At 39.8% G+C, this 26,068-nt stretch overlaps 1 protein-coding gene across 1 annotated transcript in view; it reads right to left on the bottom strand.

Annotated features, from left to right (window-relative positions):
* Window positions 1-26,068, bottom strand: part of EXOC4 (exocyst complex component 4) — an 804,715-nt gene that overhangs the window by 104,982 nt on the left and 673,665 nt on the right. Inside the window, exon 14 of the mRNA XM_019031456.4 lies at window positions 23,185-23,363. Within this exon, the coding sequence (XP_018887001.1) occupies window positions 23,185-23,363 (179 nt within the window). The remainder of the gene's footprint in view (window positions 1-23,184; window positions 23,364-26,068) is intronic.

The following is a 26,068-nucleotide window of genomic DNA, read 5'->3' as shown; positions in this document are numbered from 1 at the left end:
GTACAGCAATATCCCTGATGAATATAGATGCTAAAATACTTAACAAAATACTAGCTAACCGAATCCAATAACATATCAGAAAGATAACCCGCCATGATCAAGTGGGTTTCATACCAGGGATGCATAAAGGGATGCTGGATTTTGTCAAATGCTTTTTCTGCATTTATTGAGATGATCATGTGATTTTGGTTTTTAATTCTGTTTATGTGGTGTATCACATTTATTGACTTGTGTATGTTAAATAACAAGCAGTGAGACTGAAATGGTAATTTAAAAATTACCAACAAAAAAAAGTCCAAGACCAGATGGATTCACAAAATTCTGCCAGACATTCAAAGAACTGGTACTAATCCTACTGACACTATTCCACAAGATAGAGAAAGAGGGAACCCTCCCTAAATCATTCTATGAAGCCAGTATCTATCACCCTAATACCAAAACCAGGAAAGGACATAACCAAAAAAGAAAACTACAGACCAATATCCTTGATGAACATAGATGCTAAATTCCTTATAACAGTTTTATTCATTGTTTAAAGTACTCAACTCCAAACTCTCTTATGATGGACAATTTTTTTTTTTTCAATAAATCCTAACACATTAGGTATTCTAATCAACATCCTGCTCCTCCACAAAACTCTCCTGAGAGATCAGCTATTCCTCTCTGGGCTAGCTGCTTCCTAGGCCTGTGGCAGAGCTGTTATCTTGGCATATCCTGTCATGATCACTCTGGAGATCTTTCTCTTTCCGTAACTACTCTAGAATCCCCATTTCTTGTAGCCCATGTTCTCCTATTTTTATGTAAACTCCTTCGGTTTGGTAGATTCTATGGAAGACTGCATGGAAGATAAGTTTTCTGAGAACTTGTATGTCTGAAAACGTCCGTATTCTTCCCTTACATGGAACTGGTAGTGAGGTTAGATACACAATTCTAGGTTGAAAATCAATTTTCTTAGAATCTGATAGTTTTTTTTCTTTTTGTCACCTAACTTCCTCTGCCACTTTTGACAAATCATTGTTTTTCTGCTTCTTTTCTAGATGTACTTTCTAGAAAAACTTTTATTTTTTTTTTCTTCTGACAGTTGTAGGGTTTTCTTTCTAACTTGAGGGTTCTGCAATTTTGTGATGACTGCCTTGGTGAGGATGTAGGTCTGTTTTCATCCACTGGGTCCTTTCATTTTGAGAATTCCTGTTTTCCATTTTGGGAATTTTTCTTAATTTTTTTTATGGCCCTCTCTATTTTCTCTCCTTTTTTTCTCTGTAGACCTATAATTCAGTTATGGAATATCCTGCTGCTTCATAGGGTCCTTTTTCTTTTTTTTCCACCTTCATGGATATTTCTTCAGTTCTATCTTCTGAGATTTTTATTTCACTTTATTTTTTATTTCTAAGAGTTCTTGTTTTCTGAAAGTTCCTTTCATATAGTATACTATTCTTGTTTCATGAATACAATATCTTCTCTTATTTCTTCTAGGGATATTAACTTTCATTTTTTAAGTTTTTCTTAATTTTGGATAATCCCTGTTTCCTCTAAGTTGCTTTTCCTGTTTGTTTTGGTCTCTGTTTCCTATTATAAGGTTTCCTCAAACATTACTCTTCTTGGCTGTCTGCTCATATTTAAGTGGGGCTGACTGGAGTTTTGTGTCTGGAGGTAAGGCTGATGCATTGTAGTCGTCTTTGTAGGTGATCTGGCTGTTCTCTTTTATTGCAGAACCACTGATGTTAGTGTCTATCTCCCGCCTCCACCTGCACCATCCTGGTGCTTATCAGATTTTTCAGAAAAGACTTTCTAGTCCTTTGTCTGAAGTTATATTCCTGGATGCCAGCCAATAGGAAAAAGAACAGAAGTGTCAGCAGTCATTAATGTAAACTTTGCCTGATTTCAGAATAACAGCCCTCACACTCAGCTATGACTTACGTCCCTCAGTCCAAGGAATCTCTATTTTACCATTTTCAGAAACTAAACCTCCAGTGCTCAGCTGCAATTCTGACAGAAGCAGTGGCACAGGTATATGAAGTAAGAGAGAAAAATCTGAGGGTAAATATCTCCTAAACAGACTTTTAACAAGTCCTCCTGTTTTTAGCCTTATCTTCATTTCCTCTTTCAATGTCAGTAGCTATGCCAATTCTCTACCTTTTGGGTTAAAAAAGAACTTCTGGAATATAACACATATATTATTCACTGAGTGATATTTGTGCCAGAGTAGGTACTATAGGAAAGATTGTTTAAGAAAAAGAAAGAGAAGTCAAAGTAGAAGGTCAGAGAGAACAGTTTCAGTAAATAAAATCCACATTTAGCAAGGGATAAAATAGGCATATAATTAAATATATTGCTTTAAATATGTACATTAATGACCAAAATACTGTGGAAATATGTGGAAATAGTAATCGTACTATTTAATCCTAAGAGAAATTCTTAGCAGAGATAAATGGATGACTAGAGAGGAACGTCCCAGTACTATAAGACATTAATAATTGTTACCATCAGTTTTTGAAATGTGAGGGAGAAAAAAAAAGGAAAAGAAATGATAGTACTTGCAAAAATAAGAAAAATGGTTGATTCATTTGATTAAGTAGCCAATTTGGCAAATAAAAGCAAGGTAGAGGATTTCAGGCTCTCACTGGAAGCATTTTTTTAATTTAATTCAATTTGATAAAACATTTACTAAGTGCCTGCTATGTTCAAGGAGTTATGCCCTGAACTAATTTCATTACTGATACTGGCCCTGTCAACATCTAAATTAACAGGAAGTATCACAAGGCCCCATGCAGCACACACAGATTGGCTGTGATTTCTACCTGGTGCTCTGGTTTATGATCTAAGTCACAATATGAAGCATTGCTGAGGAAAAGGAATCATAGTGCTAACTGATCTGGCAATAGTGGCTGGGTTAAGTAATACGCATGACTAATTCAGTGTGGAAAGTAGAAAATTAAGTAGACTGCAACATGGCTAATTAACCCCTAATGAATTTGAGCTAATAGCTATTTTCACTATTCTTGTTTCCTAGGCCTTCTGAGTATATTACTGGGATGCATTTCTCAACTGTTTAGATGTTTCAAATGGTTCTGCTGAAGCGAATAGAAGCTCCTGATAATGAAGCCTTTTGTTGTTTCATGATGTATGTGAAACCTTAAGAAATAATCCTTATAAAGGGTGGGTATACAAAAGAAATGATGGAGTAATCCATTATCCAAATGGTCAACACAGGAAATGCCACATTAACATTTAAGAATCTTGACTTTCCAAAGACCAGAGTGGCTTGTACTCCTTAGACTCTATCAGGAAAATCCTAATTTAGACTAAGTTGTACTTTGCATCAGGATTTTACTGAAGACTAAAGACTATAGTTATTCAAAAGTAAGTGCTTGAAAGTTGTGGTAGATATTTTAATTCATGTATATTTACTCTAAAATTTCCAGCATATATGGCATTAAGGAAGTATCAGTATTCTGTACACCTTCCTAGAACTATTCAGGGTCACTTAGACATTTAACAGTCTATAATTATTCTGCCTTTCTAAAACAAAACTATTTCTGAGAAGTCTAACTGAAAAACAATCACTGTGAACAATCCATTCAATGAGACATGCTACAAATTAATCTCTAACGAAGAAACGAAGAAAAGCTTTGACTTTAGGGAACAATTGCATTGAAAACTTAATTTAGTTAATTTTAAGCCATGAATATAAAGATCATTTTGAGTATGCCACTGAGGAACACTGAAAAGACACATCATTTCAATTGTACATTTTAGCCTCTCTATATAGTTCTCACATTGACAAAAAAAAAATCGACGGTATTATCACTTGGAAAATACACTTTTTATAAGGAAATGCATAGAAAACATGCTCTCTGTACAGGCCAAAGTGATTAATTATAAATATCTTTTTTGGTATTGTTTCTTCTTAATTTACCAGTGTGGTGGAATAAGTATGATCACAATTCTTTGCAGCTTTTCCCATTAAGAAATAGAGTCTTTTCCTCACCTCTTAAATCTTGATTGGCTTTATAGCTTACACCGACTGATAGGATATGGCTGAAGTTCTGTTATGTGAGTTTCAGAATCTGGGCCTTAGTTATTCTAGCTTCAGTCTTTGCCTTCTTGGAGCTGCCCTGAGACCTGTGTGCATTGAAGCAACCCAGATGAAAGGACCACATGGAGAGAGGCCCCCAGTTCCCCCACATGATGCAGCCCCCACTGAGCTGCCAGCTGAGCACAGCTACTTGAGGAGCTCTGGCTAGAAAAGCTGCTCAGTCAACTCACTGAATTGCGAGAAGTATCTGGGCTGGTTTGTTCTAATACTAGGTACAGATAACTGAAAGGCCAAGTTTCTGCACACTCCAGCATTGGCCATTATATGCTTCACTTTGCAATGATTAAAACAGACAAAAGAGCTTCCAGGGAGGAAGAACTGTTGTTAGTCTGCTTGTCTGTCAGAAAATCCCATCCTATTTGAGCTGCCTCTATCTTTTAACACTTACTTTAAGTTTTATGGAAAGAATCTGGAGACTGCTAAACTCCTAATTATGTCACATTATCAGCTACAATTCACAGTGTTCATCTAAAAACAAAACAAAGAAAAAAAAAAGAACATAAAAAGCAATGGTACTACTGTCCCTGTGGTCTCATTACAACTTCATTTGGAGACAATAGTGTCTAAAGCAATTGATGGCCCCCAGTTGCAGCTGTGGACCCAGGCCTCCCTGTGCTCTTGGTGGCCAGGAGCAGGCAGGAGCCCTGCCCTCCCAGGTGCAGCTGCTGCCACCCAAACTGGAGCTGTGGACCTGGGCATCTCTGGACTCTCAGGGGCCTGGGAAGCCCCCCAACTGCCCCTGAAGGCTTGGAAGTGCCTACTCTCACTGCCTGGCTTCTCCCTGCTCCCAGTGCCCACTCTGATCTCAGAGCAAAGTTGAGGCTAAGCCTGGGCACTGTTGCAACCTGGTCACGTATGCACACACTCAGGGAAGTGCTGACACGCCAGCCCCTTCTGGCCTTTGGGTGCTGGCTTGTCAGGAGGGAGGCAGATGGGGTGCTGAGGGCAGCATGGTGCAGGCCTGTAGGTGCCCCTTGGCACAAACAGCCTGGGCACCATGAACAGCAGCAGGAGGCAGACAAGCTCCAGGGCAGACAGGGCCAGGTCCCCGGTGAAGCCCCACCTTTAAGTAAAGAAAGGTCTGAAGCCTGGGGGCCAGGCTGCCAGTCCCATGGACCAGAGTGGGAACTTATGTTACTTTTTCCAGGCTCACCCATGGACCAATCAACACATACTTCCTCCCCTCTGAAGCCCAGAAAAGCCCCAGACTCAGCCAGACTTAAGCACTCGACAGGATGACCTGCCTGCAGAGAGGAGCTACCCACTCCAGGGTCTCCTCTCTGCTGAGAGCTGAACACTTGACGGGACAACCAGCTGCAGAGAGGAGCTACCCACCACAGGGTCTCCTCTATGCTGAGAGCTAAACACTCATTGGGATGCCTTTGCTACAGAAAGGAGTTACCCACTGCAGGTCTCCACTGAGCTGTTTTGTTGCTCAATAAAGCTCCTCTTCACTCTGCTCACCCAACACTTGAACATGTAACTCATTCTTCCTGGATGCAGGACAAGAAATCAGGACCTGCCGAATGGCAGGGCTAAAAGAGGTATAACATAAACAGGGCTGAGACACTCCCCTTGCTCACCAAGTTGCAAGCAACAAGGACAGAAGAGAGGAGAGAAGAGCTGCGGCCCCTTGGGAAGCCCAGATGTAGGAGCTCCCCGAGCCAGGGCTGTGACATCCCCTTTGGGGCTCTGCAGTTCCTGGTGTCTCCAAGCTTCCGTGTGCCACCGTGTTGCCCGGTGCCAGCTGTGGAAGCTGCTTGTGGTATGCCTGGTTTAGCTGCAGCCTCACAGGCAGCTGGTACCCATGCTGGCGCCTGGAGTTGTCCATCCCACTGCAGCCAGTGTATCTGGCTGTGAGCAGTGGCTGGAGCCCGTGCTCACTTGCTCAAACCCCCTTTGCTGCTCCACTTGCCCTTGACAGGCACGGGATCCAGGCCGGTAGCACAAGCCAAGCCAAGCCAAGCACAGCCTGCCAGGTCAAGTGAGCCCAGTGGTCCTGAGCAAAACTCGGGCAAAGGCACCAGTGGCCACAGAGACTTCCTGCTGGTGAAGGGACACCCCAAGGATCCAGTAACACAACAATTTCCAAACCTCTTTGATTATATATTCCAACAGTGAAAAATATTTGTGTCCAGATTAATAGTAAATGTACATTTAGTTATTTTTATATACTGGTACTAATATATTATATAAGTTTAAAAATATAACCAGAAAAGAAATCAATAAAAAGTAAGCTAAAGATGAAACAAGTGATATTCTTAAATGTCTTCCTAATGATTACAGCTTCAATATGTATTAGCTAATATTTCAAGGCACACATACACTTAGAGCAAGGTTCATGTTAATAATTGTAGATGTAAATCCGTATTCCAAATAATATCCTTGACAAGTTCTTTTGCCAGTTTCCAGTCATCTGATTAGATTATTACTGCTTAGATAATTATAATGTGACTGATGAAGATCCCCACCAGGAACAATGACAGTGCCAGTTCTGCCATTTTCTCATGTTCATTTTTGCTTATAGTGTCAACCCACAGTTTCCCTTTTAAGTCACTTATCCATTTGGGGAAGGTAAGTTTAGTAAAAACTAGAAAATGTAATCCATAAATCTACTTCACCTGGAACATATTATAAAATGTTGAAAATTTAAAAAAATGGCAGAAGATTGAGCCTCTCTGCTGAGGAATCCTTGAGGTTCCTGCAGGATTCCTCCCATATAGTACTTCACATATGGCTCAAATGAGGGCTATCATGTCATCTCTTATGTTAAATATTAGTAAAACTTGCAATGTTTCTGGATGTTTTACTTTTAAAAAGCATACATAAATGGTCTCATGTTTCCTTCCCATGCTTCAATGTATTGTTTTACACAATTATTGGGGGGCACATAGCCAACATTGTAAACAGCTGATCTAGAGAACAAGACAGTAAGCTTAAATTTCCATTGTAAATTTTGCATTCTCTAGGAGTGAAAGGAGGGTACTATCTAGGGCTTTTACATTTTTTTCTTTTCTTTTCCTTTTTGAGACAGGGTCTTTCTCTGTTGCCGGGCTGGAGTGCAGTGGTGCAATCACACCTCACCGCAGCCTTGACATCCCAGGCTCAAGCGATCCTTCCACCTTAGCCTCCCTAGTAGCTGGGACCACATGTGTACATGACCATGCCCAGCTAATTAAAAAAAAATTTTTTTTTGTAGAAATGGGGCCACACCTGGCTAATTAATTTTTTTTTTTTTTTTTTTTTGTAGAGATGAGGTCTCCCTGTGTTGCCCAGTCTGGTCTCAAACTCCTGGGCTCAAGAGATCTTCCCACCTCAGCCTCCCAAAGTGCTGAGATTACAGGCATGAGCCACTGTGCCTGGCCACCGCCTGGACAAATTTTTTATTTTCTATTTCAAGAGGTGGTAAGAAGTAATGATTGATTTGAAGGCAGCAAACTCTTGACCTCAAGTGATCCGCCCATCTTGGCTTCCCAAAGTGCTGGGATTACAGGTGTGAGCCACCGTGCCTGGCCAAGATCTTAGCATATATTATTATCATATCTGAGAAAAAATGCTGAACTTTCCTTCAGAAGACGTCACTTATATAAGCAATCAGAGAGTTGAGAAGAAGTAGAAAGACGTGCAGTACATCTAATCTCAAATGACTAATTTCCACAATTTCACCTCTGGGTATATACCCAAATGATCTGAAAACCAGGACTTGAACAGATATTTGTCCACCCATGTTACAGCAGCATTACTCACAATAGGCAAAAGATGGAAGCACCCTAAGCATCCACTGATGGATGAATGGAGAAATAAAGTGTGGTACAGCCATTCAATAGAATATCATGCAGCTTTCAAAAAAGAAGGGAGTGCTAACACATGCTTCAACACGGATGGACCTTGAAGACATCATGCTAAACAAAACAAGTCAGTCACAAAACAACAAATACTACATGATTCCACTTATACGGGCCACCTAGAGTAGTCAAATTCATAGAGATAGGAAGTAGAAGGGAGGTTGCCACGGGCTGGAGGGAAGGAGAAATGAGGGATTATTGTTTAAGGAATATGGAGTTTTAGTTTGAGAAGATGAAAAAAGTTCTGCAGATGGATGATGGTGATGGCTACTCAATAATGTGAATGTACTGAATGCCACCAAACTCGACATTAAAAAATGGCTGAAATGATAAAAAAGAACACAAATTTCCATTCCTAGCTAACACTCCTAAGATCCTAGCAGAACTGAGACTCCCAGAATTCCTGTAAGTGTGTTATTAGGCAGCACAGAAGGGGTAAGCAGCTAACCAGATCATTGTCACCCCTGTGGAGGATGCCCAGCTGAAGCTTGGGTAGATCTTAACTACAGCTATTCCAAAGCCCACTTCAATACAGACAGAATCATTCCCTTGATGTTAAAAGGTCTGAGTCCCAGAGCTACTGTGGGCTCTGAAATTAGCTGGTCTGCCATTTTTGTTATAGTTTTTACTAAAGCCACAATTCAACAGCTTCTTTTTTTTTTTTTTTTCTGAGACAGAGTCTCACTGTTGTCGGCTCAGGCTGGAGTGCAATGGCACAATCTTGGCTCACTGCAACCTCCACCTCCTGGGTTCCAGCAATTCTCCTGCCTCAGCCTCCTGAGTAGTTGAGATTACAGGTGCCTGCCACCATGCTTGGCTAATTTTTGTATTTTTAGTAGAGATGGAGTTTCACCATGTTGGCCAGGCTAGTAACTCCTGACATCAGGTGATCCACCTGCCTTGGCCTCCTAAAGTGGTAGGATTCAGGCATGAGCCACTGCACCTGGCCAATTCAGCAGCTTCTTCATTGCCATATTTCTCGATATGCTGACATACAAGTTCACAGAGGAAGTCATTTAATGAGATCTGGAGGTTAACCTTAAGTTTCACTCATTGTGGCCCTGAATAAATACGACCTTACCCTATGCCTGTGTTCCCAAGCCACGTGGATTTTGGAAGGCTGTTAAACTTAAGAGCTCAAAATCTAATTTCAAATGCAATACAGCAAAGATCTTTTGAGATGAAGTTAAAGTATCAGGCAGAATGGGCAGAATGACCCAGCTATCAACAAGAAGGACAGGAGCAGGGGGAAATAAACAGAGGGCTGATTTGGGCATTTCATGTTGAGTACCACTATGGGCAAATATTGGTAGCTAAATGAGAAAGCAAGAAATAAAATAGTCTCAGGAAGACTAAGAATGAGGAAAAGAGCTTAAAAAAGAAGGAGCAGAAGAAACTACTATTTATCACGTGATCACTGTTTGCAGGCATTGTACCAGGTGTTGTGTATACGTTAGTTGACCTTAGCCTCCAAATAACCTATGAGGGATTTATAATACAGACGACATCATCAGCAATGTCAAGTACCTTGTCCAAGGACAAGCCCATACTCCTCTATTGAGTTATGCTGGTGCTGAGGAATAGAATTAAGGCAGGAGTGTGACAGATGTTGAGGTTGCCTTGGTATTCCATGGGTAGGGCTGGGTCAAGGGAGAGAAAGTCCAGCCACAGCATTCAAGAAAAGCACCCCTCCTCATTTGTTTTGCGGGAATGGGAGCTGGTGGGAGGAGTTTCCGGCCGCTGGTGGCGCTTGTGGCAGCCATCTGTCTGTCAGTGACCCATGCTCTGCTTCCTGGAGAGAGGCAGATACAGCAGCATATGCAAAACCTTTTTGTGGGGGTGTTTCTCTAGCACACTTCCAAGATTTCTGTGAAAAGCTAAAAGGCTGTTGGCTTGAACAAACGCGTTAATTGGACTTGTGGTACCATTAAACAAGTAATAAGATGGTGGATTTTTAGTCACACTCCCTCTTTTAGAAGCAGACGTGACAGGCATCTCCTGTCTCTGGGTAAAGTTTGAGCAAATATTTTTCTTTGTAAAGCCAATCCTAAAGGGCAGCCCTTATTATTAATGTATGAAGACTGGCTACAACGCTATTTCTGTTTGATGCTTACAACAATAATCCATAAATCTTAAAATGAATATTTTGGTGAGATTTTCTAACACAATCTTTTTCAGCATTCTGATATCACTATTGAAAGACTGTACCCCTAAAAGGTCAAAATCTTATCATCAAACTTCTTGAACGAAGTTCTATACTTCCCTGAAAATTGGGAGAGACTCTCTTGGACAGAGGAGCAGACCCTGAGGCCTAAGGAGAGAGTTCCCAATGACAGAAGATGCCCTGAGGCTTAAGGAGAGAGTTCCCAATGACAGAAGATGTGTGGCTGTCTTATCGTGGTCCAAAGCTTGGGTAAAGTATACAGATCTTTTAAAATCTTTCAGAATCACAGCTAGTAGAATCTTTTCAGTCTTAAAATAGTTAAAAATTTCAATAATGAGCTATAGATAGAAAGAGATGTTGTTTGAAGTGGCATGTATCCCTCGGGTGTCAGGATAATGACTTTATCATTTTCCTTTCAGGAAGTTTCTCATATAAAGACAGTCTATATTTACTGAAAGATCTACTTATACCATTTATCACCACCTTTTGGAGGTTCTATAATATAATAATTCTGATAATACTCTCCTTGCCTTGTCTTCTAACTACATCAGGCTTCATAATACCTCATCTTTGCCATACACTGTGTGTTTTAGCAGAATGGGGAGTTCCAAAGAGATAGAGAAAACACATGTATTGGAAAAGAGAAAGAACAAAAAAGAAGAAGGGAAGACCCCAGTTGCAATTAAAATGCAATAGGCCTTACTGCACATCCCAATGCTAGTTAATACAGACATTTCCAACAACTTTAATCTTTTAAGTGGTGATTGTTAAAAAAAAAATCAAGTTTGCATTTCTTAAAAGACAAGAGAGAAGAAAATGACTGTCATATCTGGCTGGTTTGGAAATATAAAATCCAATTCTGAAGAAGTAGAGATAAGAAAAGTGTGGTGGAAGTGCCATCAGCTTAGCAAACACTAAATAATGAACAATGCAGAGACTGTCCAGCATGATAAAATACTCTATTAGAGGGACTGTTTTTAAATTAGTGATAATTGTGGCACATCCACAGTGAAAGGTTATTGAATTTTTATCTGTAGCAAGAAGCTTTTGACAGACTTGCTGAAAAGTCACCTACAAATAGTACCTTCTTTAGATGAATTTGACCAAAGGGGTTTTCCAGCACGTAACATCTTTCTGACATTTACAGGATTTTTGCTTCCTTGAAGAATCTGATCAGATATTCTTGGCTTCTGTAAAGATACTTAGGTTTTTCATCAGTCTTACAGAAAAGTCCTCATTACTCTTCCTTTCATAAAAATTGGATTAAAATGTTGGTTAAGAACTCTAGTCAAATCCACCTAGGATTCAACGACCAGAGCTCAAAGATGTTAGTACACAGAATTAACTACCATTAATAAGGAACACTGTGCCTTAGAGACCCATACCTGATCTATCTCTGTACCCATATGAAGAAGGAAATCTTTTATTGTATAATTTACAATATTTAATATAAATCACAGTATTGAATTTAAGATAATAAGAGAACCTCTCCCTGAATGCATGACTACCAAATTTGGTTCCAAAATAGGTCCTTTGGGGGTAAGAGGTGCAGCTTTTAAATCTCAGCTTCTGAAAGAGAGTAAAATAATGTTAAGCTCACTTTTCCCCACTCCTCCTTTTAAAGTGTATTATTCAATACCATTTATATTAGGCACACAGCATTGCATTCGCCTTGCTGCTGTAGCTTTGGGAGATGGCTGAACGACAGCATTGCCTCCGTGGGGAAACAAAGGCACGCTGGTTTGGTGTGCTTGTAACTCTGTCACTCGTAACTCGTAATAGGTGATTATGTTGTTTTTCCAGACACTCTGGTCTGCACTCTGAGAACAGACAGATGTGGTCTGGATTTTTGTCATTGACTGATTTTGACCTTGGGAAACTGCCAAACTTTTGCATTTCACGATCATGCCTTGTAAAACTGAGAATATAAAGGCTGGTCTGTCAACTACGGCTTGAGGCAGGGATAAGAGATTAAGAATGAGTGGTTATAAAGGTTCTTGAAAGTCTGAAATGTAATCTGAATGTTGAGTCTATTATCATTACCGTTGTATCCTTTGGGGCTGTTACACACATACGATTCGCACATCTCGCCCCTTTGCTACATTTTCCTGGGCTGTCTGGAAGAAGTCTTTATGCACTATTGATTAATAAGGAAGCTGTTTGAAAAAAAGCACATCCAGTTTATACTTAGAACATTTTTCTAAAATCAATCCCACCAAGTAATGGAGAGTCCTTCCATGTCACTTCGGCCAGCCCTCCATCTTCTTTTGGATTTCCCTGTCAGGATTTGTCTCCCTTACCCACTGCATTTTGTAGATCTAAACTTAGTTTCAAGGGTGAAGAATGGAAAGACACACTCTTTCTCTGGTGAGGAGTTCATTAAGTCATGATTTCACACTGGTTCCTGGGCTAATCCCAGGTTTTAAAGCACCCAAGTGTCTAAGGGTTTTTCTAGATAAGAGGCCAGATTGAATAGCACAATCAGCGCCTTCAGGTACAGTCTTCCACTGCTCCTCATTGGAACTCGTGGTTCTGTGTGGCAACCAAATCAGTCCACTCAGATGTCTTGTTCAAGTCACTCTGCTGCAGCAGCCGCTCCTCCTCTCTGCTGTGCTGGGTATCGGCTCAGGCTCTGGTGATTCTGTATTTCCACCATCTTCTCTGTCTGGCTTTGCAATTTCAGCATGCCATTTTAGAGCCTTCTCTTGCTTTCTAACTCCTTCTGTCTCTCCTCTTTCCCAGAGATTTTTTCATTTATGTTTCTTCTTCTTGTTCCCATTTTATAGTTTTGCTTGAAGATAAAATCATTCAGCTGGCAGCTTCCAGCCACCACACTTAAGCATCCATGATATTATCATATTTTAATAAAATATTTCCCTTATGGGTACAAATGTTGGCATTTCCAAAGAAACAGCCACATAAGTTTTTATGGGCAAGTACTTAGAACTCCATAATTACATTGAAATGCCCACAGCACTAGCCTTCTGTAGCTCCAGAGTTGATAATCACCTCCTTACGGAGGGGGGTGGGGTACTGCTTTCTAATCAGCACAGGACAATGAACTCTACTAACGACTAGCTGATTGACAGAGGGAATTGTGGTTGGATTTGGCATGTTTTTCAATAATAGCTGAGCCTTGTTTTCGTAGTTTTGAAGAACAAAAGGTGCCTTTTTCAAATTCAACCCTGGCTTCTCAGATGAGCACCTGTAGGCCCTCCAATGCAGGCCCATTCTCAGACACACTTCCATGACCTCAGAAACATTTTGGGAGCTCTGGTGAGTGAGAGCCATGATTTACTGGAAATGATTTAGGAACACACATATTAACAGTTTTGAAAGCAACCACACAACTTGAGATAAAAGAGAAGCCTGAAGGGGCAGGAGGAAGAGGAAGACCCAGTACAATGAATGAGAGCTCCAGGGATAAGATTCATGGTAGGAAGCCCAGAAACCCCATAGTGAGCCCCACTGTGTATCACACACTGCTAAGAACTTCAAGTTCATCAGATCATTTAATAGTTAGAGCAACCCAATGAGTACGCATCATTATTTGTATTTAACAGGTGAGAAGACCTATTTAGCTTGGACAGGCCAAATAGTTTCACCCTGGTTATACCCTAACTTGCCTGATTTGTCCTTAAGTTTGTCAGACTTCAAAGTCAAATATGTGCTATATGTCTCCTAGACTAAGGAAGAAGAATGACAAAGATTCTATGAATTAATAGGAAGACAAGGCTATGTGAGGAGAGTCAAAAGTAACCATGATTGGGGAGCCAAGGGAGGACACTCAATGACAGGAAAGGGAAAACGAGAGTAGATATGTTTTAAAAAAGGGGTAACTCTTGTGTTATCAGCAATTTCAAATGTGCTCAAAACCAGGGAACACGGGGAACCCCACTGGGGTCAGTCTGAAGCTTGCACGATAAACAGAAGGAGACAGAGAGGTCTAGATGGTATTACTTAGAAAATAAAAGAATAAGCAGCATCTCCATTCCTAGCAATAACGTAGATTTCAGAAGACAGCTAAGAATAATCAGGTGAACACGCTAAGCACAGCGGCTTTCCACACAATTCTTTCTTCATTATGATAAGTTTCAACAAGTTTGTAAATATAAGCAGAGTACATTTAAGACTGAAAATGAACAAAACTGGATCATCATACAATTATCAGTTGGTGCTTTTGTTCCTACAAAACATTAGTTGAGACATTGAGCACAACATGGAAATATATTTGGACATTATTTTTAAAAGAGAGAAAGGCTCAACAGAAGTACAAGTAATGTTAATCAGATAAGGCCAAAATATATTTAGAGTCAGGCAGGGGGTGGGAAGCTCATGAACAAAATACAATACCAATGGTAAATTAATTTTCTTAGTCAATAGCATGATCATGAAATCAACCAATGGCAATGAATTTGGAAGGTATCATCAATAAAAGAAGAACGACAGAAATGAAGCCACAATATGAGAGTCAGCTTAGGAAAATGACAACTACTAAGAATGAAAAACGATGAAGGTCATGGAAAGTCTAACCACAGAAAGGTGATTAGAGAAACTAAACATGTAAGGTAGGCTGAGGAGGAACTGTCTGATAACAGTCAACAAATATTTGAAACTTGTAAATACTGAAGCGGGAGAGGAATTACCACACATAGAGTTCTAATTAAAAAGAATCAGATGAAATTATGACAAGGAAAACTCCGGCTTAATGGTCTGACAAAAGCAAACCTGAAACATGACAGATTCCCACGAGATCTTGGGTAGGGAAATTTTTATTTTCATTTGTGCCAAGGCAGAAAAACACAGCTGGGGGATTTGCATTTTATTTTTCATTTACTATTAAGGCACAAAGAGTCCATGATAGTGAGTTCTAGCATGAGAATATTCACATTCCATCTCATAGAAAATATTAAGTCACCATCGGGAATGCATAAAAAACATGCTGGAATATTGCGCAACTGTGCAGTTGGGGGATGGGGGTGGACCGACACCTCGGACTTTTCCATTTATTTTCAATGACATATCTACATTCATTCCATCGGTTTGGCAATTGCAGCCTTTTGTGTTGAGAGACACAGATTCCTTGTGCCCTTCTCATTTAGCCGGCTTGAAAAGTGTAAGAGGAACGTTTTTGTTGTTAATCAGATTTGGGTGACAGTTTAGCTAACAACTGCTAAGCAAGGTTGTGGTCCCGACTGGCATGGACACGAAGTACCGTATCTCCATGCCTACAGTTCTTCTCTGTAAAATGGGAAATCACGTTAATCTCAAGCTCCAGAGGATAGAAGAACTGGCAAAATAATTACAAAGCATTTCCCAAATATAGAGAGTGACAGAAATTAAAGAAGAAATTTTTAGGAGCTCTAAATCAGTGGTTCTCAACCTTGGTTGTTTGTTAAAATTGCCTGGGGATATGTTAAAAAGCACAGGCATTTCTAATGCGATGAGGCTGAAAACCATTCCTTTACAACATAGGTTTCTCTGCCTCTGATTTGATTGGTCTGGGGTGTAGCCTGTTGCCCATGTCATACCTAGGAACAATTACATCAAAATCTCTGCATCAGTATTTTTACAGCTCTCTAACTGATTATAACTGATGTGCAGCTCGGTATTATGAGGTATTCTACTCTAAAAGGACTTATCTCAGGAAGCGAGTTCCACTTGTGAATGGGTTTTGAGTCAACATTGCACATTACAGTTTAATTAAAATGGGTTAAAATAAGACTTTATTTTTAGTGAAGAAATTTAGTTAAACTCTTTTAATGTCAGCATGGTTTTGTTTGAAATTAATATGGCTGTATACATTTATTAAGGGATGTTTAGCACATGTAGCAACCAAAAGGTAGCTACAGGCCTTAGTCAAGTGGCTCAAGGTATTAAAAAACAGCTCCTCCCACAGAGTCTTTCAGACCCACAAGATTATAATCCATTATCAACTGCATAATTGTTTAAGGTAGACAACCACTTTTCTTAGCAAGTATTCAACTCATCCAAACATTGGGCTTATAATAAGATGCTTCTATCATGTTAAAAAAATAGCCACTAGAAAGATAAGCAATTTGTAGTCGGAAAGTGGAGAGTCAATCCAAAATTTGGAAGGAACTGCCTAGAGAGGACTACACAAATTGGAGGCACAAAATCAATCCCAGACATCATCAGTAATCAGTTACAATGATGATATGCACTCTTGATGTGATTTCATGAGAATGGTACTTCCCCTCCATAGTTTTCCTTTTGAAAACCCACAAGCCCACTCTAATCAGGAAAAGACACCAGATAAACCCAGATTGAAGAAGATTCTACAAATACCCAACCAGAATTCCTATAACTCTCAAGGTCACAAAAAACAAGGAAAGTCTAGGAAACTGTCACAGTCTAAATGAGCCTAAGGAGACATCACTATGTGATATATGTGATAACTGTGATATGGGAAAACTGTGGTATAAATGTGATATATCCTGGATGAGATCCTAGAACAGAAAAAGATGATCAGGGAGAAACTAAGAAAATCTGAACTAAGTATAGACTTTCATTAATAATAATGTATCAATATTGATTCATTACTTGTAACATATGTATCATACTAATATATTAACAATAGGGGAACTGGATGAGAGAGCTAAGGAGATTATCTGTAATATCTTTGCAACTTTACACTAAATCTAAAAATATTATACAACAAAATTTTTATCATAAATCAATCCCAGGACCCCCACCATGGATATATTGACATTATTGCATGAATTGGGGTGTGTTATAAAATTGCAGCTAGAATCTTTGAGAATTGTGAGAAAAGCACAATGACTGGAAAAGGGTCACTATAGTAGTAGCCAAGCCTGAAACAGGTGGAAAGGGAAACCATGGTTATTTTATATGGGTTGACTTGAACATTTCTAAAAATCACTAAATGAATCAAATAATCAAATAACCAAATTGCAAAATAAGTCATCTGATGGTATGCAAATTTGCCAATAATATGAAATTAAGTTCCCGCAATAGTGGAACATCTGCCCTGAGACTGATGGTGCCGGGAGAAATAAAATATTCTAAACAAATTACATAAATATAGCATCGGGCAGTGTCACCCAGAAGTTGTTTCATGGATAAAAAGCCCTGTGAGATACGCTGGGACAACAGAATTTCACTGAAAAGTAAGTTTAAGAAACATTCCACTGCTGTAATTATCTGGTTAATATAGTAAAGATTTTAGAGGTTTTCTGGTATTGAATTATATTTAATGTGCTTTAATATTTTCCAAGTCTATTTGATCATGAAACCTTTTCCCTTTAGCATTAGTTAACATCAATAGGAGAAATTTTGATAATGCAGAGCCAAAAACATCAACCTTCATCAGGAGGGTACATGTGATCTGAGGCTGGACAATTAAAGTAGTTCACCATGTTTTGATAGAACTAGGTAGGCATTTCAAGTATCTTTCAAAGGCTAAGTATATGGACTGGCATTATTTTTAACCTTTATCAATGACCTCAGTGATGATCTACAGCACTGGCCAACAGAACTTTCTGTGATGATGAAAGTGTTCTATACCTATACTGTCCAATATAACAGCCACTGAGCATTTGAGACATGGCTAGTATGACAGAGGAACTACATTTTTAACTTTAATTAATTTAAATTTAAATAGCCACACAGGGCTAGTGGCTAATGTATAGGGCAATGCAATATCTAGAATATATTACACGGCATGATAACAAGACAGATGGAGTTTCTAACTTAGAAAATACTTGCAAAACAAAAATAGTGGCAAATTACAGAAATGTTTTATTGCAAGTAAGATGAAATTCAAGAGGGGTTTGTACAATAATTCCATATATTTAGGTGTAGAAATTCTGTTTAGGCACAAGAAAATGATCAGAAATGACCACGACTTGCTTGTAAGCATTAAAGTGCTTCCATTAAAATGAAATATGCCCACCCTGCTGGAATGGTTTAATAGGAATACGGCATGAACGGTCCAATTAGTGGCTCTAACTGACGTAGTAGAAAGAAAATTAAACTGGGAATCTGAAGACCTGCTCCATCTCAGTTTGGCACAGACAGGTGATATAACCACCCTGAGACCTTAATTTCCTCATATGCAAAATGACTGAGTTAGACCAGATGATTTCTAAGATGCCTAACAACAATTTACCTGTAAGAAATAAGTATATAAATAATTATATAACTAATACTGCAATTCACAAACCAATTTTGGCAACCAAAATTATGAGATTTATTTCCCCAAAAAATTAGAAGAATGTTTAACTCTGTGGTTGCTCAGACTGAAAAAGACTAGGGCATGGTTTTTCTTACTCTTATTATTCATGTATGTGGACTTAGCAAGAACTTCAGCAACGGGAACTCAGAGAGCTGGAGTGGGTAAGCCTGGTGTCAAAGATCCTACCCTAAGCCCCACATTCACAAAAGCCAACAGCCAAATCATCGTCCAAGAGAGTGAACTTATGCCTGATAGGGGCTCCTAATCCTACAAGGTTTGTGTGTCCTTGACTCACAGACTGGAATTGTCACAGGCCCAAAAATCTTTAAAATCCAGAGATAGGGAAGTACAAGGCCACGGAAATATTTTTGGATGCATTACAGTATTTTATAGAGAAAATAGCCATTAATAGTAATTATTTAATTTGTGAAGAGAGTACAAAAGAAGAATGAGGTTTAGACTGAAGCACAGGGGCTTCACTTAAAAAAAAATGACTTCCTAGATGGTATGGAGTAGAATATATAATCAAGGAGGTTGTAGAATCTCTAATCCCAGAGATTTTTACAGAATCCAAGATAGAGAGAAGGGCCTCCCTAAGGAAGCCATGGAGACAAAATAAGCCCTTGAGCCTCCTTCAAATTCTGTGTAGCCTATTTTTAAAAACAATCCATCTTCAAAACAAAAGGATAAGATGCAAAACAAAATCACTACTGTTAAACTGAAAAATAGTCTTAACAACTTTTATGTAGGTCATATTTTGTTCTGAGAATTTTCTTAATGATAACAATTTTGGAGTGTTTATTTAGGGATCTTACAAACAGCAGGCATTACAAAGAGCCAGCATTATTTGTGCCTTTATTACAAGGTTGAAATTGTGATTAATGCAGGAAAACATGTAGAAACTTAGATCCTGAATGCCCAAGGCTAAATATGCTCCTGCTCACCTTCCTTGCACTGAAAGCACATCTGTTAAAGCAGGTCCTGAATGTAAGGGTCTTCTAGGGATAGGGATGGGAGGCTGAGACCGGGGTGGGGTGTGGGGGAAAGAGAGAGAGAGAGAGAGAGAGAGAGAGAGAGAGAGAGAGAGAGAGCGAGCGAGCAGGTGTGTAAGCACGCCTGGGACCTGACGATATTTTGGGAACTTCTGGATCCAGCCACTCTTGAAGTCCTTTGATTTATCAGCTATATGAGTCAATGCATTCTTTTTCCTTCAGTTAAGTCTGTGACTTTCAACTGAAAGAATCTTAAGTAGAAACAGTGTCAGGAAGACTGAGGGGAGAATACCAGAGGAGAAGGAACAGGGAACTGTGTACTGTGTGGTAGGGCAAATGCAAGAGCGGTACCTTTGGTGTGGTCAGGAGCTAGATACAACCAGGAGACCCTTTTATGTCTAAAGGAGATAGAGAAACATTTAGGCAAACACTAAAAGAGATGAAAAAATTACCTTAGGAAAAAAATAATCAGTTTTAACCTCCTGAACAATGTATAGCCAGCCATGCTCTGCCACTAAAACGTAGAACTTTTTTCTCTACTTTCTTCTAAATGTAATACCTGACATGAAATGTTCAGGTGGATGAGACTCCTACTGTCCTATCTGAAGAGATATTCTACTATGAAAATAATTTTCGGCCAGGCGCGGTGGCTCATGCCTGTAATCCCAGCACTTTGGGAGGCCGAGGCGGGCGGATCACGAGATCAGGAGTTCGAGACCAGCCTGGCCAATGTAGTGAAACCTGCCTCTACTAAAAATACAAAAAATTAGCCAGGCGTGGTGGTGGGCGCCTATAATCCTAGCTACTAGGGAGGCTGAGGCAGGAGAATCGCTTGAACCCGGGAAGCAGAGGTTGCAGTGAGCCGAGATCGCGCCACTGCATGAATCCATCTCAAAAAAAAAAAAAGAAAAAAAGAAAGAAAATAATGTTCTGCAAACTTTTTCCACCCTATCACAGCAATAGCTTCTTAAGCTTAATAAAACATGGCCTTTACCATACCAAATAGTTAACAGAATGTGGAACAAGAAATAAACTGAAGACCTTCTTATCTTGAGTTCTTCCCATCCTGCTGAGCATTTTCCTCATGTTCTCTAGTCTCCAGACTTGGAAACACTTTTGTTGCAGTAATCATTTGGTTCACTTTTCAAAAAAAAAATAATAATAAAAAGCTGTCCCCTTGTTCCCCTTCTAGAGTCACATTGACATAGGGCAATCAAAGTAAGCCATTATCAGAGAATCCCCTGCTTTGTTCAAATTATAAACATCAATGGGCATCTCTCCTGGGAATTCAAAGAGCACATAAGTGGGGGTGAGCCAGGCTTGCTGTTAGTAGGATAAACCAGGCTTGCTTGATGCTTTGTTTTAGCAGACACCATAAGTAGTGATTACAGTTCACTTGGGTTTTGCACTGATCCTCAAAATGCTGACAGTTACTTAAATCACTCACTGGGTGGAATAATCACCCTGCAAGGAACTGAGAGGGTACAACTTATATTATAAAATGGAACTGAGCACATGAGGCAAAGGATTAACAGGCGTGGTAGATGAGATCTTTGTCAGAATAACAGAGATGATTATAGGCATGAATTAGACATCAACTTTACTGGGTACTTTCAGTGACATGAACACAACAGCTAAATTGTGCAATTACAAAGTTAAGCATAACTCAGAATGCATCTTTCTCCTTTTGAAAACAGTTGATGCCAGGTTAGCCTGTGTGAATCACTCAGTGGCTTGCTACAGAGGTTATGTACTATCTCGCTTTGTGAAGCCCTTTTAGAATGGGCAGAATAGAAATCTAGAATGGTATGTCATTAGAAATAAGAGATTGTAGCATTAAATATTAGATGCTAATGGCATACTAAATGAGAGCACCCCTTCCAAACATTACTAAATAAACTAACTAAGCAGCTCTGCATTTGCAAGTCAAAGAAAACTAGGAAAAGAGGCAAGTGGCCCCTTTTTTAGAGCTGCTCATTTTGCAATTAGCAAAGAAAAAATTAGTTCTTTCTGACTTTTTTCTAGAGGGGAGAAGGGAGCAGAGTGGGTTTGGGAGACAAAATGGATAATTTAAACTGCTGCTTGTAATAGAACTGCCTGATATTATGGGATTATAAAGTTAAAGGGGCCTTTACGGATAACTCCTTATGTAAAATCTGCTCAAAAGTAATACTGTGCCCAAACTATCCTTAATTGGTAGACACATTTTCTATTCTTATAGATTTCTGAGAATAAACTTGTATAATTTCATCATCAGATAAAAAGCAGTCTTTTAGAGTTGGGCATGGTGGTGCATGCTTGTAGTCCCAGCTACTTGGGAGGCTGAAATGGGAGGACCACCTAAAGCCAGAAGTTCAAGACTAGCCTGGGTAATACAGCAAGACTGTCTCAAAAATAAGTAGTATTTTCAATAAAAGACATAAGAATAAAAGTATAAATATGCAGTAATATTTCAAGGAGATTTCTGGTGCAGATTCTATGATCTCCCTCTGAAGCCCACTGCTTCAGTCCCTTCTTCCCACCCTGCAATGGCCCTTGGGATAGGCAGAGAATCAGCATGAGGCCATACAAGTAGTGATCACTCAAGGGGTTCCTTAGACTCTTAGAGGATAAGCGAATAATTTACTCTGTGAATTTAATCCACACCTTTCCATCTCTAGGCTGGAAACATGGTTAATCAAGTAATAATACCTTCTCAAATGACAGTGATTAAAAAAAAGCTCACTCTGACATGTACAGTCCAAATAATGTGTTTTCTTTCTAATAACTGTCTAATAGCCCTAATATTAAATTCACAGGTGATTTTGCTTCCTTATCCTTCCTGCTGTTTCTTTTGCTTTTTCTATCCTGTTTCTATCTCTCCATTCACACATCTAAATCTGTCTTTTGGTCTGGACGTGGTTGCTCACGCCTGTAATCCCAGCACTTTGGGAGGCTGAGGCAGGTGGATCGCTTGAGCCCAGGAGTTTGAGACCAGGTGTGGTGGTGCACACTTGTAATCCCAGCTACTCGGGAGGCTGAAGCATGAGAATCGCTTTAACCCAGGAGGCAGAGGTTGCTGTGAGCTGAGATTGTGCCACTGCACTCCAGCCTGGGCAACAGAGTGAGACTGTCTCAACAAATAAAGAATAAATCTGCCTTTTCCTTTATGCCTTCTTCATATCATGTTTTCTTTGTCTCTATTTTAACTGTGTTATACATACTGCTGAAGTAATGCTTTAAATATAATTTTATAGTTATTAAAGTTTATGTGCCCTAAAGTTTTCAAATTATTTTTCTCTAAGTCATTGGTCCTTCATAGAAAAAGAGGTTCCCCCTAATTTCATGTTCTGTTCCTTAATTTCTTTGACATCTGTAATTGCTATCTCTTAGCCATCTTTTTTCCAGAATAATTGTTGTCTTCACTGACTCTATTTTGTAGCACCTTAATCACTTCTATGACTAATAAAAAGATTAGCTTCATGTCAAGTAAAATGAGAATGTCAGCCGTGCATACAGCCCTGAGCTCCGAGACAGTTTCTGCCCTTGAGAAGTTGTTGTAAGGAGGAAAAAAGGTATTGCTTTCTATTCTTGAGACATAATGGCTCAATCCTAGATGAATTTATGTTTCTAAGGCTATGTTAATATCAAGCCACACTAACATGGGCCTTTCCTGGATTCCCACATTCCACACAGGGAAACCAAGATTAGTTCCTTTCCCAGAATCACAAAGTGCAAGAGGTGCAACACAAGCAGAATTCTAACCAGGATCTTCTGACAACTTGGGACACGCCCCCATACGGTGACCAGTGTACACTCTCATCTTTCAATGAACGCATTCAGTCTAGTTCCTCAATTGTCCCCACAACAGCTTCCTACTAGATACTTACTCTGGGATGTAGAAAGATTGGAGAAAGCTGACTTTGTTCGACTTGCCAACCATTCCAGGCTTTCATGCATGTTGGCCAAGGCTTTGAGGTCACTGACGTCACGAAGGATGTCTTGTGGAGGGATTAATTTATCACCCAGGTTCCCAATAAGAACTTCAGACTCCTTGCCAAAAGCTGCCCTGAAAAGCAAATCGGAAACACACTTCATATATACAGCATGGAAAAGGTAGGACCAGGCAACACTGTTTTAGGCACACCTAGCACAAGGACTGACATGAGCACTATTTTACAGCGTGCTCTTTTTCCTAGGTTTAACTTTGTGAGACAACTATCACATGCCTGCTTAACATGATTCTGATAGGGGAAAAAGTTCTTGGAAGAAGAAATAAGTGACTCCAATGATTGTGCCTTCAACAGGGACCAGTATGGGCCTGATTTATACAGTGACGGTTCCTGGGGATGGCGTCTATACTGCTCTCCTGTAGGTGTTTTCCTTGCCTCTTATGCTATAGAAGTTGATAAACAGCTTAGGGTGTTAAATATGTACATGGTTTACAGTTTATTGTAGTGAAAATAAAATAACCAAGTTAATCTGGCACCTAGAAAATATTGAATAATGTTCAAAAGCAAAGAAGATCCAGCCTCTTTAAAAGAGGAGGTTACAACTGAGATGGAAGACAGGCTTCATTTATTCATTTACTTAGTTGTTCTAAAAAGGATCCAACACACATAAAGTAAAGTATTAAGGCATTTGGCATTTGGAAAAAGAAACCAGTTAAAAAAATCAATGCTGGGATCCTTTTACTGACTGGAAAAATATAATCTAGTGGGTTTCACGCAGAGCCCAATATCTTCAAAATGTTTTGCAGGGGGCAGGGCGGGGTTGAAAAATCAAGTTACAGGGGGTTACAAAGGATGAAGCTGGAAGGGACCTGAGATCATATAGCTCAGCCACTGTGGAGATGAAGAACTGGAGGCTCCAACAGTTAACTGTTCCGCCTACCTGACACATGAGTGGCAAAGCTAGGACTCAGGCTTCCTAATTTCCACAGCTCTCTTTCCTTTTAAAAAGGAAGAGGGCTAAAATTAGAAAAGATGACTGAGGGCCGGGCGCGGTGGCTCAAGCCTGTAATCTTAGCACTTTGGGAGGCTGAGGCAGGCAGATTGCCTGAGCTCAGGAGTTCAAGACCAGCCTGGGCAACAACAGTGAAACCCCGTCTCTACTAAAATACAAAAAATTAGCCGGGCGTGCCGGCATGCACCTGCAGCCCCAGCTACTCGGGAGGCTGAGGCAGGAGAATCACTTGAACCCGGGAGGCGGAGGTTGCAGTGAGCCGAGATCGTGCCACTGCACTCCAGCCTGGGCAACAGAGCATGAGACTCTGTCTCCAAAAAAACAAAACAAAACAAAAAAGATGACTGAGAATGTTAGGTGAAAAAAAATCAAGAAAGTTACTCACAGGTGGGTAAGCAGAGCTGATGCTGGAGGAGGTTGAAATAGGCACCTGGAGAGTTTTCTGTAAGACCCAAGGCTTTTAAAATCTCACACACCTTACGTGAGAAGAAGCAAGGGCTTAATTTAACTAGAACAAGCCAAATTAAGTTTCAAGCATGCAGTGATTAATAAAAATTGTTGACACATAGTCAGAAAGATGCTTAATTGACACATAGGTGTTTAGTGCCCAGCACTACAGCAGATGCCCAATGTTGAAAGAAACAACTGCTGTGAATCAAATCGTTATCTAAAATGTTTATCCTACCAAGTAATGAGTCACGACTAGCCTCCTTATTTTAGCCGAGGGTTATCTTTTTTAAAGGAAACGTCACAGTTGATGTTGAGGCAATGAAGAGCAGTGAACCGAGCGCATGGAATGTGGGTGTGAACCAATCTGATCTGAGGGGCTTGGAAAAGGTCTTGGGGTGGGGCCCTGAATTCTGCATTTCTAACTGATTTCCAGGTGATGCCCAGGCTGCTTGTCTGAAAAGTGTTTTCCTTGAGTGGCAAGGGTGGGACACAGACTTCAGAGTGAGATAAACCCAGGTTTGAATACTGAATCTGCCACTTGTTTGTTGTGTGACACTGCTTAACTCCAAGCATTATTATCTAGAGGTAAAAGAACTGACCTGATATGAAGTAATGTAAGGATTAAATGTGATTTTTAAAGCTTTTCATTGGGAAAATTTCAGTAATTATGAAAGTAGAAAGAAGAGTATAACAAACCCCCATGTAACTGTCTTCCAGCTTCAACTATTAGCAACTCATGGAAGTCTTATTCCATTTATCCTTATTTATGCCTCCCCATCACCACTTTAGAATATTTTAAGGCAAATCATTCAGGGGATGCTTTTAAGTGCATAACACAGTGCAAACAGTTTTCACTTGGTAAAAACTATTGTTGTTATTATTCTTAGGTCTGTTGAGATGGCTAGTTTATTTAGTGGGATGATGAATGAATTTAGGTAAGAGTGAGCAGGAGGAAATATGTTACATATCAAGGGCTAGTTTTACAAATACCAACCACAGCGTCTTACAGCCCAGACTTTCATCAGAATTTTCAAGATGTTAATTATTGTGACAGAAACCATTAGCTGCCTACCCAGTATCCATTATCCCATGCGTTCTTGGTAAAAGTACCCTGATGTTGTTGGGGTCAGCAATGTGCCCAACTTAAGATGAAACAAAACAAAAAACCCCACCAAGTTTTCCTGCCCTTGCAGATGTGGTGGCCAGTGAGATGTAAACTGAAATCAGTAGATGGGCATCAAGGAAGCTCTCTTAAGCAATCTTAGTTGGCAGAGACTCTTTTGCCTTCTTTCTTAATGGAATGAAGCCACGGCAACCGGGGCTACAGTAGCTCTTCTCAAACATCGGGTGACCTTGAGT

The sequence above is a fragment of the Gorilla gorilla genome, chromosome 6 (assembly GCF_029281585.2).
Source record: "Gorilla gorilla gorilla isolate KB3781 chromosome 6, NHGRI_mGorGor1-v2.1_pri, whole genome shotgun sequence".
Lineage (NCBI taxonomy): Eukaryota > Metazoa > Chordata > Mammalia > Primates > Hominidae > Gorilla > Gorilla gorilla.
This window is presented reverse-complemented; position numbering and strand designations above follow the sequence as displayed.